This window comes from Cavia porcellus, unplaced genomic scaffold, assembly GCF_034190915.1.
Source record: "Cavia porcellus strain 051 isolate PalLab524CR breed Dunkin Hartley unplaced genomic scaffold, mCavPor4.1 scaffold_14, whole genome shotgun sequence".
Taxonomy (NCBI): domain Eukaryota; kingdom Metazoa; phylum Chordata; class Mammalia; order Rodentia; family Caviidae; genus Cavia; species Cavia porcellus.
In genome coordinates, this window is record NW_026947497.1 from 42,947,315 (window position 1) to 42,968,320 (window position 21,006).

Genomic DNA, 21,006 nt, shown 5'->3' on the forward strand with positions numbered 1-21,006 from the left:
AAACATGACTGTATATGATTTCAACAAAATTCACACTATAATTATTCATACCCATAAAAGATGAAACCAATAGCATTTAACATAAGAATTATGAGTTTTAGAAAAAATTCAAAAAGTTCTTTAAGGCCTTTATTGGTAATGGTATAAATCAAATTTTAGTTTAATGAAAGCAATACATGACAACATGTGAGTTCATGTAATTACAATAGACAGATATCTTTATGAATAAGATAAAAATGAAAGATGTTCACTCAAAGATACTCAGAAATTATTGTTATCAAAGTTCTTTGCATGTACAAAGATGTATGTTTTTCTCTCGACACTAAATTAATCTATGGTCACTAGTATTCAGTCTTCTGGGATAGACAGATTCAACTATTAAAAGTAAAATATTGCATTGAAAACCTTATTCAACTCCTCATGCTTTATATTTTCCTCATTTTCCTCTCTCTTATGGATCTGGCCACCAAGTCCCCAACAATCCGGATCTTAGCTCTTTTGAGTAATGGATGTCCACTCACTATAACACAAAATACAAATTACATTAATAAATGTCTAGGTAATAGCACCAAAACATATTATGCTTTTAAAACACTATAACATTTTAAAAATTAATTAGTCATACTTCAAGAAGCCAAAAATTTGGCTTAGAGTATCACCTTAACATCATGCTAATAGATGAGTGAAAATTATTGTTTGCACCAAAGAGCTGAAGGAAGGCATAGCAGTAAGTGGGTTTCACTTACACACAGAGTATCTGAAATCCATTAAATGGAATTATGTTTCGTCAAAAGACCAATGATACTGGAATTGTTTACAATATAATATCAGTTCTGATACTGATATTTGAACCAACACAAATCACCATTTAAATAAAGTGCTTTATTAGGCATATTTTATTTATGAATTGACAAGTAAGTCATAAAAACTATACATTTAGTGTTGATCCCATATATAGAGAAATAATTTACAGATAGAGTAGTATGGCTTTACTTTTTAGGCCCTATAGCTGTTATTTAAAGCACAACTGACTGCCAAGAGCAGTTAAAGTTATGAGAACAATTCACATTATTGCAAGGAAATAAATGGTTTGGCACATCCTAAGAGAGGTGTTTTTGCTGTGTTCCGGTGCCCCTGTATTGCTGTTAGACAAAGAGCAAGTCCTTATGAGAGCAAAATTAAATTAGGCCAATGATCAAAGGACCTGAATAGACACTTTTCCAAAAGTTTTTTTTTTTTTAAATGCCTATAAGAATAGGAAAATATCATTAATCAATATCATTAATCTTCAGGGAAATGCAAATCAAAGCCTCTGTGAGTCACCACCTCACACTTGTAAGAATGGTTCTTATCGAGAAGATCAATATTGATGAGTGTGTGGAGCACAAGGAAACCTTGGGCACTGATCATGGGAATGTAGAAAAAAGAATGCGGAGTACTAAGGAATTAAAAATAGAGCCCTCGCAGGAGCCAGCAGTCTGAGCACACACCCTAAGACTTGAACTCATCACTGTATAAGATGCTTCCACTTTCATGTTCATTGTATCACTGTTCAAATAGCCAGGGTATGAGAGCAACCCAAGTGTCTATCAAAAAGATCCTGTCTCAAAATGTTAACTGAATTTGCAATGATATGCATATATTTCATCACATAGAAGGGAGACAAAATACAGAAATTCTTTTTAATAGAAAAAAATGAAACAAAATTTCATAACACAATGGTAGGAGAATAGTAATAGTTAATATAGTTCATGTTATTATTTGTAAAGTAGTTAATCAGATTATAAGATATGGGCCTAAATTTTTTTCCAATCCATAATAGCACACACCTTCCTTTTCAATGAACTAAGCGACACTAATAGTATAACTAACTTGCAGTTTTTCCCCTTTCCCTTCCTTCCTTTTCCTTTTCCCCATCCTTGTTTCTTTTTCCATTTTAACAATTTCTCCCCATTTCATAATATCTATTGTGCATTTTAGACCTTTTTACTCTTTCAACTTTTCACACCAGGGAAATAATGCAATGTTTACACATGTGAGTCTGATTTATTTCACTTATGAGTATGGTTTCAAGTTACATCCATTTACCTAAAAAATTCTCAAGTTGATCCTTCTTTGTGACTGAGTAGTACTTCATTGTATAAAAGCACCATATCTTTTCAATCTCCTCACTTTATGGGCATTTCGGTTGTTTTGGGAATTTAGCTATTACAAATAGTGATGCTATAAACATGGGTGCAGGAATTCTTAAGATAGTTAAAACAGAATGGTGAAAATAATTGTTTCTACTTCTTGTTCTTACACATTTTTAATGAATTTTAACTTTAGCTTTCAATCTCAGGTTTCTGACTTTTGAAATGAGCATAATATGTTATCCTGTCTACTTGTTGATACTATTCAAAGACATGTTTGAAAACGTAAGTTTATAAAGGACTTAATTAATACTCCCTCAATTGCAGCGAATGTACCATGGTAATGCAAGCTGTTAATATAAGCAATCATGGAGTGATATGGGAATAGGGAGGTAATTTTTACTCTGTAAGTCAATATTTGTGTAAGAACAAAACTCTAACAGTCTATAAATTAAAATTCAGACACATACCTAATACTTTGTAACTATTCAAAGTAAAGTTGCTGTATTATTGTCATCATTATAATATTGTAACAGGTAATTGAAAGGAGGTTCACTAAATTGATTAATCTATTATTTCACAAATGTTTAAATTAGGTAAATGATCATTTCATTTGGGGAAAGACAATTATAACTGTACAGGATATATTTTTAATCTTTCCAAGTAAATATTTTTGACCTTCTTTTCTGACATACAGCAGAACAAACTCAGGAAATAATCCTTTTGATTGAAAGAAGCAAATTCTGAATAAAATATTAAATGCATTTTAGCTTCATTGCTAACCTGGCAAAGAGCAAACAAAACACAGAGATCAAAAACAAAGTAAAATTAGCAACCTTAATAGATTTTTTTAATGCCCAAAGTCAGTTTTTTTTTTGTTTGTTTGTTTGTTTGTTTGTTTTTGGTTTTTTGTTCAAGGTTTTCGGTTATGCTCTGGATATGTGAACTGCAGTGAGGCAAGCAGAAACAAGAGATGAAAGAGAGGGTCCCCTCAGATGGAGAGCCTAGTGCAGAGCCCAGAGAGTTCCATCATCATAGGAGTAGGAACATGGAAAGAAGAGAGGGAGAGAGAAACGGCTGAGGGAAAAACAGAGGAAAAGACGAAAGAAGTGAAGAAGAGAAACAGGATGGAAGAGAATTAGCGGGAAAAAAAAAAACTTCAAGAAAGGTTTAGCAAGGAAATGCTCCTGTCTTATCAGACTGGATAGATAGATTGTGACTTCAAAATTGACTCTTGTTTTAGGGTTCCATTCATGTCCCTTTATGGTCCCCAAAATGAAAGGGAGGGAGGAGCAGGAAATGGATAAAAAATAATTAAGATGCACTATGTTCAAGGTAATAACTCCCCAAAAGTAATATAAACATTATATACTGTAAACATGAACTAATAAAAAATGCAATGAAAGGAAAAAAAAGTTTGTTGGACTCAACATCAAGTGAAAAACATATCTAGAGAAAAGTAACTTGAATCAATGACTGTCAAATATGTCAGAAGCATATTTTATGAAATCCCAGAATGTATACTATACTTTAAAATGAAAAATAGGTCACAAAATAGTTTTTAAAAATTATGTGCACAGTGCATCATGTAAAATATTAATACTGAAATGTGAATACAATATTATTATAAAAGTATATTAATATAAAATATTAATACTAGAATTCTAATTCAGCTTTAGATTTTTACTTTATTCATATTTTCAGTAGAAAACATTATTTATTTGAAAATAATAATATCAGAGATTTTCAATTTCTAAACTGAAATACATGGTAAAAAGTGATTTCCACTGTAGAAAACTAAGAAATAATTACAAGTTACATAATTTCTTTCATGTTTCAATAATTTAAAGAAATAATTTCAACTTGTGAAAACATTCAAATAAAATAGATGCTATGCTAATCTATATTTTATAGACTGTATTTTTAGAAATTGGATATTAGTTTTTCTCAAAGGTTTAAAAAATCCTTTCCTCTCTGCTGTTTTTTTAAACTAGCTACATATTTTTACATTCACTTGTCTATTTTATTATTTATCATGCAAACTCCCTGACCAACTCAAGGTTATATATTATTCTACACTATTGGCTACTTGCTGTGAATATTTCAAAATCAATCATTGTAAAGCAACATGGAAGGAGATCAGACTGTGTTTCCAAAATAAAAGTATACATGTAAGTCACAGAATATGTGTTAAATTATATTTGTCTAGATTCAGGGCTATTAGCTGAAATTTTCTGGGCCTCTACTTCTTAATCCAGAAACAAATAAAATGCAAAAATTTTCATCAAACTACTATTAATAATGATTTAGTTAAAGAAATGAAAGCACTACCTAACACGTTATCATGGTCCTATCTGTAGAAGATGATTACAGCTGATATTAAAGAAAACTACAATTCTACATGACAAACAAGGATATATTTAGGTATTTCTATTTGAATATAACATATAACAAAAGTGCAAGATGTAACCTAAATATTGTGTGCCACAGGATTTCAGAAACAGATATGTTCAGAAAACTGGCAGAACAAATCCACAATGGACCTCTTTGTAAAAGACGAATAAACTTTTGGGTTTGGGGTGAAAGCCCTAAGAGAAGATGGACTGAGTACTTAGTCATGGTTTAATAAGGTGACAGTACTTGGAAGGTGTTATGGTTTGTGTCTGGATGTCCCCCAAAAGCCTCACGCACTTTCAGATGTTACTTTCTCAGAGGCAGCTGAAGCTAGAATGCTAACATTAAGGGTACTGCAATTAAAAGTGAGTGAATCCTGGATCAATTTTCTGATTGGATTAGAATTGACCTAATCCCAGCAGTCTGGATAACACAAAAGAGGTTGCTTTTGTTGTCTTCCACTGCCATAAGCAGTTGCCCATCTAACACGAGCCACCCTGTCTTGGAGCCAGCTGATATGGACTGGAATCTTTCCTCCTTTACCTTGGGGTGTCAGATATTTTGTCTCAGCAATGGGAAGAGTAACTGTGACAGAATTTTTGGGTAATGATATGTACTGCGAGGTGCTTATTATTTTGCTTTGAGTCTCCATTGCCTATTAGATTCTGGGATGCTGGCAGCATAGGACATGAGAGCTCTGAGTTCAAGGGAGCTGAGGTGGAAAGAGCAGAGGAGGAGTTTATTTCTTCAGCAAGATGACTTATTTCATGAGCAGTCATCACAGTGTGGATCTTATAGATCCACACTGGTGGCAAAAGCAGCAATAAGACACCTTCACCAGATCCTAAGCTCCAGAGTGACAGCAGCTGACATCACTGCAAAGGGTGGAGGTGGGCTGGATGAAGAAAGGAGGAAGAGTAAGGAATTTTACACTACAGCCTATTGTGATGTATCAGTGGCATAGGTGTAGTGTCCAAGGAGAACTAGAAATTACTGTGATTATTGGAATTGTTTTCAAGAATCTTAGAGACCTTGACCATTTTATATCTGCATCTAGATATATACACATGGTGAGTAGGTATGCGGCTGGTGATACTGTTTTGAAATATTGAAAGTGTGCTTCTCAGGTCTCACTGTTCTGAGCTTCTGTCTGTGCTATTAAGGCAACAGGAATGCCTTCCTCAAAAGTACTCAAAATAAACTACTTAATAAGTTTGACACAAGGAAAAAAGTACAAGTAGCTAATAAATATTCTATTCTTGAGATTTTCAAATAATCACTTCCCTATTTAAATATCTGAAAAAAAATGAAGAACATGCAGCTATTTAAGAAACATACCTATTTGGAATGTGGTGACTAACTTTGCAACATTCCATATATTCTCTTCTCTGAAACAGAAAAAAAAAAAATCCAAGAATAAAAAAGACAAGTTTTTTCGTGAAGAAGGGTTTAAAACAGAGAATCAAAATCATATTTTCAAAAGTCAGGTTTCTGCTTGGAAGAGTACTTCTTTGTTAAAAAGAATGAATGGCATTTTGGGAATCCAAGAAACCAGAATCTGAAGAACTGAGCACATGGAGCCATATGGTGAGGAAGATTGTGTGACGACATGAGAACCTTTTCCAACTTAAAGGAAGTAAGAACTAAACTAGCAGATTGGTAGAAGAACAAAAGGCTGACATTGATGGGCCCATGAGGAAAAGCCAGGCTCCTGATCCCCTTGTGTCTTGCCATGGGGGAAAGGGGTGAAACCTCAATGACAGAAAGTACACTAATTATTCAGAGAATAGGCATAGGGAGTTTTGTAGGAAGGAACTGCAAATTTCTTAGAAAAAGCCACGTGGTCAGTATAGTGTTAGAGCAGTAGTTGACGGCCGCGTGTAGGTGAGGGCTCTGGACCCTTACTGAGCAGACTATCCCAGTGTTGTGGTATGAAAAGGTATACAGAAATTGCTGGGTTTCATTAGGCAGCCTAGTAGTTCTGAGATGTCAAGCTGACCACAGGAGACCTAAGATCAGGATAAGGAGAGAACATAGCCCTCTATGTACTCACCTACTGGGATCATAGCAGCAACTAAGGATGGACACTGGTGAAAGGCTGCCAAAGCAGGGCATGGAATGATTTACAGCACAGGGGAGGCTGGCAAGGAGAGAAGTCCCTATAGACTGCATTCAAGAAGCCCCCATAGATAAAATAAATGAAAAGGCAGGCCAGTGGTGACCCCTCCTCAATGGGTGCTCACTCAGAGTAAGACCCGAGAGTAAAGTCAGATGGCCTGTGTAAATAGTAAGGCAATGCGAAGCACAGAAGTTAGAAGGGTTGCTTCAAAAACACTGAAAGATGTTGATTACCAACAGGGAAATGTATTTTATATGAAAGACTTAAGTACACTGGACATACCAAAAAGGAAAAGCTCCATCAAAAGTGATTGCCCTTTAAAGAGCCCGCAGGGAAAAGGGCTATAACTAAGTCTTGCTCCACATATGATTTCAGAAACTTTTAAAATAACTTATTGGAAACCACAGCACTATTTAAATCATTTTTAAAGGATATATATGATCTATTACATTATTGGGGTTTGTTTGTTTGTTTGTTTGTTTGGTACCAGGGATGAAACTCATGACCTTGCACTTGCTGGGCTGTTGTTTGCTTTTTTTAAATGTACATGTTGTATCTTTCAAATACTGATGATCTGTTTCTTTGTCTAACTATGCTGTTCTCTAGGATAATGTCTTCCAGTCATACAGATACCTAAGTGCTCAAAAAATAATATTGATAGTGTCTTTTATTACAGAAATGACAATATTATTTTGCTTTATTAATTTATGAAGAATTCATGAAAATCCCTCTAAACCAATTAGCATAGTTCAAATACATAATATCCCAATATTAATGAACAGTATTATTCTTCTATTGATTTTTATGACTTTTCCAGTTTTATCAATTATAAGCAATGCTAAAATAAGTGTGCTTGTTTATTTAGTAGTGATTCTATTTCAATGGGATTAATTTCCATGATAAAATACAGTCAAAAATATAAATATATGTGTATTTAATTTCAATAGATATTGCTAAATTGCCTTCTAAAATGCTGTGAAATTCATACTTCTAACAGCAGTATGTGGCCGTATTCTTTGCTCAAATACCAGCCAACAATAGCAAGTGTCAATTAATGTTGCCTTGCTTTAATCTGGTCCCATTAGAAAACTGCTAATCTCACTGGATTTCTTTATCTTCCAGTAGGCTGGAGCATCTCAGTATATATTTGACAGTTGCTGAACTTTTGTTTTGTGAATGGATTTCCACATCCTTGATCTATTTTACTATAAAGTTGGCTCCTGATTTTCAATTTTAAATAGTTCACTGTATTAAACTTCTGCCTTCTAAAATGCAGTTTATCTTCAAATCAAATTTTTAGATTATTTCTATTTTGTCATAGAAAATTTTTGCAAACTTATTTATAATTTTTTAAGTAACAAAATTTATGTATCTTCTCTTATATATTCTTTCTTAAGTGTCTCCCTCCTCCTCCTCTAGTAAATATGTAGTTCTCTAGATTGATTGTCAGAATTTTTACTTATCTATCTACTTAGATTCATGGTTGAATTTTGTTGCTTCCTCATATAGTAATTGTTGATAATATACAATTGTTCTCCTTGATTGTGCTGATGTAATAAAGCATGGTAATAGAATTCTTAATATGGTAGCATCCTTCTAGTCCTAGAATAGAATAAGTTTGGCCTTAGTGTATCACTTGGCAGCTAGCTGACTTTAGATTTTAACGTTTTCCCAAATGCACAATAAGTATCACTATTAAAGTTAAAAATGCCCAACTATTTCCCACTTGGTAGAAACTAGCTTTGAATCCTTCAGGTCCAATTATAAGAAATCCACTCTCAACAAAAGCCCTTCATTCAAGCATACATAAAAGTAGTCTGGGTTATTTCTATCAGCTATATCTCATTTTATGTCCAGTGGCTAAGTAGCAAGGCTTGGAGGCAAGAATATAAGAAAAGAAAATACAAGGGCAATATCAAGGTTTTTTATCTACAGTTTTTCTCATCATATTTCTTCTTGTAAGGCTTTAGGAGGATATTAGGAAAACACAGTGCAATAAAAGAGTCTATGTAAAAGACACAAATAAATTTTCTAAACTGATATAAATCCTAATATTCCAAACAAATTCATGAGATTAACATGTGGAGGCCCACCTAGAAATTGTAATTTATTTTACTCATTTATATTTTTGAGCTTTTAAATCTATTAAGTAAAATGATTACAATGATTTGCCATGTCATATTTTTGTTATCCCATAAGAAAAACAATTGTTTTAATTTTTGATCACATATAATAATTGCATATATTTATGCAACATAATAAGATATTTTGATACATATATGCATTATATAAAGATCAGGAATAGTAGCATATCCTGCATTTATAACCTTTGTCTGTTAATACTTTTATAATGAGAACATTTGAAATCTTCTTGCTACTTGGAAATAAATATTACTGCTGACTATAATTACTCTACTATGTATTTTACCACTAACCAAAATTTCTCCATTGTCCATGCCCCTGTACTAAATTGTAGTCTTTGCTAACTATTATTCTACTCTCAACTTTTATGAGGTAAACTTTTTTACACTCCACTTATTTAAGAGATTATGTGATACTAGTCTTTCTGTGCCTGACTTCATTTATAATAATGTCCTTCAGGTCCATCTGTCTCATCACAAATCACAGGATTCCGTTCTTTTGGTAGCTAACATTCAGTTTTCTATATATAGGTGTCTTCTTTATCTTTTCCTCACTAATAAACACTTTGATTTATTTTTATCTATTAGTCTTCATGAATAGCACTACAATAAACATGGGAATCCAACTGGGTCTTCGCATATTGATTTTATTTACATTGCACAGATACCCAATAGTAGGATTACTATATCATGTAGTAGAGTTCTGTAATTTTTTGAGAACATTTCACACTGTATTCCATAGTGGATGTACTCGGTGACATTTCTGCCACAGCTTGCAAAGATTCCTTTAGACTGCTTCCCTTGCAAATACTTGTCTGTAGTCTTTTTGAGAATAGCTTTTCTAACTAGGGTGGAAAGATCTCTCTTTGTGGTTTTCCTCATTTTCCTGATGATTAAGCTTTTTTTTCCATGTTTCTATTGGCCATTCCTACATCTTTAGGGAAATATTACCAGATCTTCTGCTCATTTATCAAAGGCTTTTTCAGGAGCTTTCTGCTTTGTTATTTTTTTACTCAACCGCATATTTTAGATAGTAACCCTTTATCAAATATAGTTTGTAAATATTCTCTCATTCTGTAGGTTATCTCTTTACTCTGCTGCTTGCTGTGCTGTGCAGAGATTTTTAGCTACATACTGTCTGAGAAAACATATTTTTAAAACAAGAATCTGAGAGCTAGGATTCAAAACTGACACTTCTACTTAGCACTTCTGTGATCTTTAGAAAAGTCAACTTGTATCATCCTTCTATAAATAAGAATACCTATGCTTGAAGAATTATCATAGGAATTTAATGAAAAATAGACACATAATGTACTTGGTCTATATTTGATTGCATAATAATTCCTTAATAGATTTTAGATGCTACTCCATCCTCCATCTCTTTTTGTTGTTTTCCACTCAGAGGAAAACATTCACTCACGTTTTCCTGCCCTAGTATATAAATATTTATTTACTGGCTTTTTGAGCTTCTGTAGAAAGTGTGCTTGCTATGTGACTGCCTCTTCCAGACAAACAAATGAACCACTAAACCCTCTCACATTGCCTTATACAGATACTTTGTGTCTGCCACTGCTGTACTTACATTTCGATAAGTAAACAGCCCGAATATTTAATTCTTCTACTCAGGTTTTTAGCACACAGCACTACTCCTTCCATACATACAAACAGTTCAACTTAAATTCCGGGGAATATAAATTATTCTTTTTTGTTAATGTTTCTTAGATAAGAAACATTATCTGTGTGGTATGTCCATCCCAATCTTCCTGCCTTTCCATTTATCTCTATTTTTTTTAAATGAGTTTGAGTCTAGAAATTATACAACACTCAATTTGGCAGAGAACCTCGAGTTTCCTCTTCGGGATCCTGATGTCAGTCAAAGACAATGGAGTAAGCCTAATTGTTAAAGTGAGTATATCATCCCTTTCAGTTCAGGATCCACATCGCTGAAAAGACCCGGAACAAGATGTGGTCATGGAATAAGTGTTCTCACAGTTGTAAATTAGTGCCAAAGGTCAGACTGTCACATGCATGGAGCCCCTTCCCACTACCAAAATGCTCAGCAGTCTCAACACTTGCCCTACACCTGACAATAACCTCGATCCATCTTGTGACTCACCCCAAATGATCAGAAACAAGTAAAAAAGGTTGATGTTCAGTGCCAAGCAATGGCTGCCTTGGTGTCCTGTGTTTTTAGAGGTAGGTACTGCCACCTACCTCCAAAGTATGGAAACAAACTAACAGTATTGTCTCTTTCCAAAGGTAGCCAGGGTTTCAAGCATTGGGTTGGTATCACTGGCAACAACTCACAAAGGCTTCTGACCCCATGACAGAAACAAGGCTAGCCAATATGGCTTTATCATATAAAACTCCTCCACAAGCAAGCCCCAGCCTTCCGGATTGTCGAGCATTCTGCCACAGTGAACAACAAAAGACTTAATTTTCAGGTTGAAAACCCCTCATTTTCTCTTTCTCAAAGAGGCACATGAACTAAACAGCTGAATTCCAGTAACAATTTCTCAGTGAATAGTTTCATCTCAGAAGCATTCGGTGGACCATTTTACATGAAATTTCATGATTCTAAGTCTTCTGAGTTTACATTTAGTATTTCTCTTCTTCCAAGAATGGCCAGCTCTAAAGATTCAGCCTCATGTTCCATGACCAAGTCTTTTTTCCCATTTAATACTTCCCATGAATTTCTAAAGCTTTAAAAAAACATACACAAAAACAACAACAACAACAACAAAATCTTGATCATCTGAACCAACATTTAAAAATATCAACAACCAAAAATATGCTTTCTTTTAAGATCCACAGTAGTGGGCACATTGGCACATTCTCAGAGGTCTAAGGCCATCTAACGTGGACATTATCTGAAGAAAAGAATTTAAAAATCTTCAGAATAAGTTCTCACTCAGATTTGGTTAAACAATACAGTCAGTTGGAAATTTAATGAAGTACTTCTTTAGATTTCTCAATTTAGTTGTGTAAGTTTCTATGGTGCTGAATAGGATTACCTCTTTTTCTGGCATATCCTGTCTTAAATCAGGGCATTTTGAATAAAATTGCAACGTGTGACTTTAAAATTATGAGTACACTGTTTAGTGGTATTAAAACATTATCCCAAGAGCCTTCAGATTCAGTTTTGTTGATGTCTCCTCTCCATGACACTATTTTGATATGGCCCCCTGAGCAACTCTATTCAACTTAAGTGGTGGACCATAGATGCAACACAAGTCAGTCTTACTCAAGAGTCTTAGTTAAAGATGCATCATCACATGGTGGCATGAAATTCACACTGCTTAGGTTTGAATATTCACTTTACTGCTTAAATCTGTGCAGCTCTAAAAGAATTACTCATGCTTACGTTTCTATGCCTATAAAATGGAGATAACAGCTACTTACAATTATGTAAGTTAAATGAGTTAACATACTTTCATGTATAAACAACATGGATGCCTTCTAAAAGATGAATAGATCATTTTTTCACTGTGGGAACTTCATCATATAGAGTCCTTAAATAAACCTAGATGGCATAAGCCAATCACTGGATGTGTCCTTCTAATGCAAGACTGGAAGATACCATATATGAGGCTGCTGCCAACATAGCAGAGCAGGCAATTTTACAGTAAATGTTTTTTAGAAGCAGAAGAAATTTACTCTAAAATTACGGTGAAAAGTACACCACAAAAAATATATAAATTAGCAAGATAGTTGTTACCACTATCAAATACTGTATACTATACAAGTCTGTGCTACATTTTTATATGCTGGGAAGTGCAACAGGCTTACAAGAGCATCATCAAAAATATGAATAATGCATTCTACTAACATATCACTTGGCCTTGAGAAATTTTCTACCACATTGTAAATACCAAGGAACCACTGCGATGCATGTACCTAATGTTGAAAAGTTGTGATGTGGCAGATGACAGCAAATGTGACACATACACACTCAGTACCAGCATTAAGCACTATACTTTACTGCATTTCAAATTCAAAACATTTTTAAACAATTATAAATTTTTCTCCAAAGTAGTTCATTATCCTCCAACTTCAAGTATAAATATAGCTTATTTAATAAAAGGATAACTCACTGATTGATTGTCCAAGTCAGACATTTCATAAGTTGATACCTGTATTAAATAAACATGTTTAAAGTATGTGGACCCTTATTTCCTCACTCTGTGTTTCCACTGAATTTATGTTTTGTATTGTAATTGAAAATGTAGTATTAAAGATTTATAAGCTACTTTTGATGTTTCATATAACAGAAATAGTTTATAGATAATGTTCCTAAATTTTTGAATAAAAAGAAACTCATGAATTTGTGCCTGTTAAGTGTATAGAGGTGCAAACATATGTAATTTTAAAGGTAATCATCTAAGAACATTTTAAGTCAGCCCCAGGAAAAATGTAAGAACAATAGCCCAGGAAGGCTTAAAACATGTCGAGTTCACATAGCAGGTGGCAGAATGGGGATTTAAAAGTAAGTTGGATTTTCTGATGGCAAAACAATTTCTACTAAACAGTATAGTCTCCAAAAATGGTGTTTCTTAAATTTGTCAGTTAAAACTTTAATTTTTTCTCACAAAAAAGTAAACTTTAATAAAATCAATCTGTAATTATCTCAATTATACTTTTCCTTCCTAATTTACTTTCATAATTCTCTGGTTTTGAAAGACAATGTATGGTATTACATGCTAGAATTTTTGTCATTTGGTATCTCTGGTTTCAATAGTAAAAAATTTATACTTAATGCAAACCTTATCATATCACAATAGTATATGAATTTTCTGCAACAGTCTAGATGAGATCATGCCTCAGATAATTTATAATGCAATCTATATCTATATGCTCCAATAAGAAAATACATGTGAGATACTTCTCAGAAGGACAACAAAAATGGTCACCTTGTGATAAATCTTCTAAAAGAAAATGTTGATAGAATGATAGTGGTAAAGCAAATCCAGCAAATAAATTTAAAATGTTTTCAAAAACTATCCTGGATCCTATTTTGTATCAGATCTTATTAAAAATGCTTTACCTATATTATTTCATTTACTTTTAATCACAACCCTTCCCAACAGTTTCCATTATAGTCTCCACAATAAAAAAAAAAAAAAAAAAAAAACTGAGGCTTGGAAATTTTAAGTAAATTTCCCACAGTCACAGAGTTCCTAATTATATAACCAGATTCAAATTCTAGCAGGGCTGGCGAGGTGCCTGGCTGCAATAAACAACTGCATCAACATCAGCAACAAGGATGGGAATGAACCAGACACTGAGCACTTTACACATATTTTCTTATCTTTGCCTTCATACCAGTCCTTTAAGATGTTACCACAATACTTATAACCTTAAGGTTGAGAACACTAGGCTTCACTAAAGTTAAGTGGAAAAAGAGGCTTTGTTCTTAGTGAATGGCAAGATATATCTCTGAATGTAGACCATTGGCAGGCTGTTGCTCTGCTTATTATTCGAATATGAATTACTTGTATAAATTCAATTTGGATTTATATTTGTATGTTATGCATTCTGCTCCATTTATATTAAGCCTAGAAATGGAAATATAAAGTAGTTGTCTCCTCAAAAATGCTAAAGACATCATATTACAGTGATATATGCATACCAGCATTTATAACAGCACAACTCATAAAAATTAAATCTTAGACACGGCTTCTGTGTCCATCAGCAGAGAAATGGATAAAGAATATGTGGTATTTATACCCAATAAAGTGTGAATGTACCATAAGGAAGAATAAATTTGAGGCATTTGTAGGAAAATGGATATACCTTGAGAAAATGATGATGTGATAGAAGTCAGAAATTCAAACTTAAAGATCACATGGTTTCTCTTACATGAGAAATGCAAAGCATAAATAATTTAAAGAATAAAATAAGAGCCAGGGATTTAGCCCAGTGGCACAAGTACTTGCCTGGCAAGCACCAGGTCTTGAGATTGATCCTGGGTACAAAAATCAACAATAGCAACCACAAAAACCCTATATCAAAAGAGAAAAATAAAAATAGATAATAGTGAACAAAGAAGATACATCTAGGCAGATGGGAAGAGGATTAAGAGATGAAGGGAGGGAAGAAGGAGGGGAAGGGAAAGTAAAATGAATTGAGATCTGTTATGTACGTGTATCATCTCCCCACAATGAATGTAAGCATTAGGTACTGCAAATATGTACCAATAAAAATAAAATATATATTTATGGTTTTACCAATATTATTTTTTATTCCTGGATTTTGAAACTTATCTTAGTTGCTTTTCACATTGCTCAGACAAAATACCTGATATCCAAAGTTAAGGGAGAAAAGATTTATTTGGCTCACAGTTTGTAGAGGTTTCAATCCATAATCAGCAGGTTTAAGACAGGGTAGCATGCCAAAGGGTCCACTGCTCATGGTGGAGGAAAACAGCAAAAGCAACAAGGCCAAAAGGGAACAGGAAGCCTCTTTTTCTTCCTTATACTGTAGGCAGGATAACCACCCTAGGGTGGGTGTAGCACTCACATTCCAAAACCAGCACTAGACAATGAATCAATTGCAAACTCCAGGATCAATCACTTCTGAAAAAGCTCACCCCCACCTCCATGATCACATGAGGCTTTAGGGCCATTCAGATACCAACTATAACACATCTATCATGGTATTGACACCTTCCTTTTACTTTATCCCTGGATCCAAGATAAGTAGAACCAAAAAATAAACATAATTACATTTCTTGATGCCTCTGAAACTAAGATTCTTGATAAGAATTACCTTTGACCAATTAGCTGCATGTACATATTTGGCCAGCAAAAGTGAAACAGAGATTTTGGTACTGCCCCTCCTCTCTTTTTCCATTCTTCTGCTTACTTGCAAGTTCAAGGAAACATGAACTTGTCTGGCTGTCACCTAGGTTCAGGTGTGATCAGTAGCATGTGAAATTGCAGCACTGTTTTGATTCTTCATTCTGATTTCTGCAACAGATATTGAAGTGTTTTCTTGAATTCACAGCTCAGTAGCAGCTACCTATGAGGCAGAGCTCTTGCTAGATCTTCATTATTCAAATTCACCCCTGCAGGCCCAAACTAGGAACTGCCTTTTTGAACCTCAGTGTTTTAAAGTAATTTATGATATTGAATCCAGTTCTTCTTGACATTTTTATTGTGCATTTGATCTCTTATGCTGATCCTTGACTGATAAAATACTTGTTGTTTCAATCATATTACTGTTCTTTGAGAGTTCGAGAGCTAATACTCTTTTCAGAGACTGTGGTGCTGCTGGATCTTAGTTTCTTTTGTGTTCATGCATTTTACTCTGCTATTATTCAAGTGTCCCCTCCAAAGTTTATATTGAAATTTAACAGCCACTTTCTGGTCCTAGATGTTGGAACCTTTAAAAGATGATTAGCTTCAGCTGTGTGCGGGCTGCACCCTTGTGAGTGTATTCCTGACACTACTGTATTTGTAGGCCTGGAACTAGCTTTGTTTCTCTCTTGCATACCTCTCATGCCTTGCAATGCCCTCTACCATGTATAGTGGCAGAAGAAAAGCCTCACCATCCATGGCCCCTCAGAACCAGGAGAAATACATTTTGTTAGTTTATCAATGAGCCAGGTTCAGGTATTATGTCACAGCAAGGCAAAACAGACTGAGTCAGTCTCTCATCTTCTTCATCCATTGCCCCTTTTGCTCAGTAGCTCTAACTATTCACTATTCAGAAGCCATCTTTGAAAACCAGTTTGACAGCCATACCTAAAATATCCTTCTGCTCTAGCTTAGGAAAGTAGACATTATTTTGAAAGAAAAAAGAAGTTCTAGAAGGGCTGGGTTCATATTTTTAAGACATTTTAAGCAACAATGCTCTTGCTTAAAAAAAAATCCTGTTGCTCTTTGCTGGTGTATTTAACCTGGGAAGTATATATTGACACCAAACTCAAAACCTTGCCTATCTTGCACTTTATGCACACTTTTAACCCCTGGTTTACACCCTTTACTCCTCTAGCTGCTATAGTTGCTGCTTGACCCTTGCCCAGAACATTTTGTTTCAAAAACAATGCATATATGTTACCTGATATATGTGGCTTTTGCCTCAAAATACAAATGTTTTCAAGATGTGTATAAAAATCAGAGGTCAAGACCATGGCAAGTCTCTTGCCTCTGTCACAAAATTCTACACAAAGAATAAGTTTTAACATTTTGAAAATTCTCCATACCCATTTACTCCTATTTTTTAATCAAAATGTAGCCTGTCATCACCATTCAGGTACTGGTAAATCCACTCAATTGTAAGGCTCAATAACTTCATATCAAAAAATAAGTATTAGCACCAGAGTACCTTGCTTAGTTTGTACTCAGCTGCACTCTAAAATAAACACCATACATATTTATACATGGTGGTTGTTGGGAAGAATATCAAAAGGGTAAACAACATTTGGGAAAACCAACAGCCATTTGCTTCTTTGTACCTGACCAAAAATACGTTCAGCTGGTATTTGTGCTACTACATAGATGGGCGCCTACAGTCCATCTGATACTTCTGCTCGCATCCTTTCCCTGCAGAAGGAAGGGGGGATGCAGAGAGTTCACAAACTATATCCAATTCCCAGAATGCCATGGCTAAACAGAGAAGTCTAACAAAAGAGAAAGACACTAGAAGTTGAGTTAGCTTCTACTTCTTGGTTTCTGGATGCCACATCAAAGAGTTTTGTAGAATATTGAACTAAAAACGAAATAAATAATTTTCCCTCTGAAAGTATTTCAAACATTAGGATGTTAGTTTAATGTGATTTTATGTAAAAAAAATAGGTTTTTTTTTTTTTTTTTTTGCATTTTGGTTCTTTTTAGCACTTTAAAAAAATATAAATGTAATTCTTGTGTTGGTCAACTTTCTGTTGCTGGGACAAAACCTCTGATGTGCATAACTTAAATGGGAAAGTTGGTCTTAGTTTATAGTTTCAAAATCTTCATGCCATGCCATGCCATGGGCTAACTCTGAGGCAGAAATCTCAGACCCAAGGGCATACCAAAGGAAAGATGCTCAACTCTGACATCTGAGAAATGGAGCAAGTGAGAAAGAGCCAGGGAGAAAGGGGGCCAGGGCCACTGTCCATGACCCACCCAAACAAAACAGGTATGCTTCAGTAATCTTCTAGGGATCACTCAACCCATTAAAAGTGACAATCAACATCAGTCATCACAATGCCCACTGCTACTATGTGGCTATTGATTGTGTTTTCTGACACATATCATGATTCCTTGATTCCTCTTTAAATTTAAATTTCTTTATATTCTCAGATAGGAAAAATGGAATTTGGTGCTGCAAGGTGAAATTTATAAATAATCATTGATGAAACAAATGTCTATCCTCATTGATAGGGCCAGTAGGGGAATATTTGTTATAGTTTGTTTCCAAAGATTTCTTATGGATATTTTCAAACTAAATGCTCACTTTAAAAACATGCAAGAATTATGCACTGAAAAACCCAGATTCTACAATTTTATAAAATATTCTTTATCTAGTATCCCTCCATTTATATGTCTTGTTTGGGGGAGTTTATAACTATTTTATATGAGAAATAACCTTAAAAATTAGAAAGAGTACAACTTAATAAACATATTTGCACTCCATCCTTCATAACATTTTAATACATTTTAACTTTGCTTTTTTTCCCATAAATTTTTGTAAAAATTTGTATAGTGTTTGAAGAGAACCCAGGCATGATAGCTCACATTTGAAATTTTTGCAAGTTTCACCACATTTTTCAATAAAGTAGAATTTGTTGAGTAGTAGAGGAGAAAGGGTTATCACTGAGTATCAAACTAATATATACAGCCCTTTACATGCCATCACTCTACCCTCAATTTTTAAATAATGAGGCTTTATATACTGAATAAAGGACTCCACAGCGATAAACTACAGAGAGATACAAGATGCTAGTGCCAAAAACCAGATAACATTCAATTAGTTTTTTAAAGGCATTCTTATCACATCTCTTCCTAATATTAGCTTTCTCCATAAACAATAGCCTGCTGCAGTATTGCCAGGGTTGCCCAGCTGAGATGACAATGTGTGGTGACAGATGATTGGGATAGTCCGAAACTGTTGATGTAATTCACAAATGGTGCTCACTCGTCTCAGTTTTTAAGACTATTCTATAATTCTACCATGAAGCCAGATTAATATTTATGTGGTGGGAGAGATAAGAAATGCACTTTTCTGAATAAAAAAATAGCTAAACGTATTTCGTGGGTCCATTTTAGCTACTCACTTTTATCTAAGAGATTCTGATATGCACCGAATAAGCAAGAACCACTCATCATTCTGCTTTTGAAAAATGGCTTTAAATTCCGTAGGTCTGTTCAAATTTTTATTTAGACTTTGAGAATGTGTTTCCTTTAAGTGAAGGAAAAGCAGTAAGGAGAAAAATCTCTACAATCTGATATAATAATGTCACCATTCACAATAGGTGATGTCAGTCTGTTTTTTAAGCATATGAATTATTTGGCCACATTAAATTTATGGGTCTAATTAAAGTTTATAATAATATTTTAAAATCTGTTTTTAGAATACAGAAAATTTATACATAAGTCAAAAACAAAAAAGTCATTACTTTAATCCATCTGAATGGAAAAGAGAGGTTTTTAAAAATATATTTTGGAACAGTGGCCAAGTTGATAGGATTGAATCGATTGACCTTCATGAAGAAATTACATTTTATTCACATGCTGGAATTAAAGTAATGCATACGGGATTATTGTAACGAGATAATTTTGCAACTCAAGATATACAGTAATTATTAGCTTATGATAAACAAAAAGTTTGAGAACATTATTAGTGAGGCTCTGATAGGTCTGACTGTTATTTATCTCTCCGGTCTCATTTGCAATGGGTATATATATATATATATATATATATATATATATATAGTTAAATCAATACTAGCTCCTTCCTACCTCGATGAGCTGCTTCTTTTCAGTCTTTTAGGTGTTTTCCTCCTTCACTCTCACCTGGGATCGCATTCTGAACCTTGACATCTCTTTTGTCTTTACCCCTCCCTATCCTGATCTTAGTATCTGAAATATTTGAAAACCAAGTATCTAAAAATCATGAATTTATTAAGGCCTGTCAAATGTATGTCTCCTGTCTGAACATCTCCAAAAGCTTACACTGGTTGGAAAAGGAGACCCAAAGTGCAGTGCCTATCAGGAGAAAGTGAACCCAACAGTGATGTGCTACTTAGCAATGACCAGATTGTATTTATCTTTTACCAATCCTTCATCTACTACTATCACCCAGTAGTTTGAAGTTGACTACATTGTGAATACTCAGCCCATGCAAATCAGCAAATGCTATGAATTTCCACCTGCCATTTCAGAGCCAGCTTGCTAGCACAAAGCTGCCCAAAATGTCCCACAAAGACTCAGTAAAACTGGGGCCAAGAAGATCATGAATGATTAAACTGCTCTTCCTTGTGAATATTGGAAATATAAATATCACTTTTTAAATTTCTTGATTCAGTTTACTTAATATAACTCTACATACACAAAGTTCCAAATCCAGATTAACAGCTATCTTTGGTAACAGTGGGATATTTAACTCATTCATTAAGATAAAATTACCAGGCTATGAAGGTAATGGAATCAGAGGAAACCTATAATTATTTTAGAGAAAAATTTGCTAATAATTATCTAGATTAAGAATCCTAGGACATGGGGGCTGGGGATTTAGCTCAGTGGCATAAGTGCCTACCTTGTAAGCAGGCAGTCGTGAGTTCGATCCCTGGAACTGATAAAAAGGAAAAAAAAACAACAACAAAAACAAACAAACAAACAAAAAGAATCCTATGACATGAATACCTCTAATCTCTCCCTAGTCTATATGCTTAGATCAGAGGGGACACAACACCAGCTCCCAATCAGGTATTTCTCTTTCAGAAGAAGGTCAATTTGCTGTCTATAGACAACTTGCAAAGTTATGTTTACATATTCTGCCTGAAGCTGCTGCCCTGAAGAGTCATGCATTATAAAGGACAGGAAACCCTGTAGAGGCAAAGAAAATAAGGTAAATGTATAAAGACAGTGTTAAGAGATCCTATGGTCCAGGAAAGAGGTAGAGCGGGCCAGACAACATTCCATGACCATAATCTGATGCAGCACGTTTCTACTGCCTACTCCTGTCTTTCTCATGCTTCCTTCGGTTCTCAAACACCCAATTTTGCATAAAGTTC

The 21,006-nt window shown here is 34.3% G+C and overlaps 1 protein-coding gene across 1 annotated transcript in view; it reads right to left on the reverse strand.

The window, feature by feature from the left end:
• Positions 1-321: 321 nt before the first annotated feature.
• The window catches only part of LOC134478633 (IQ domain-containing protein M-like), a 238,757-nt gene continuing 218,072 nt past the window's right edge, over positions 322-21,006 (reverse strand). The window contains exon 10 of the mRNA XM_063260519.1: positions 322-520. Coding sequence (XP_063116589.1) covers positions 426-520 — 95 coding nt within the window. The 3' untranslated portion in view covers positions 322-425. The remainder of the gene's footprint in view (positions 521-21,006) is intronic.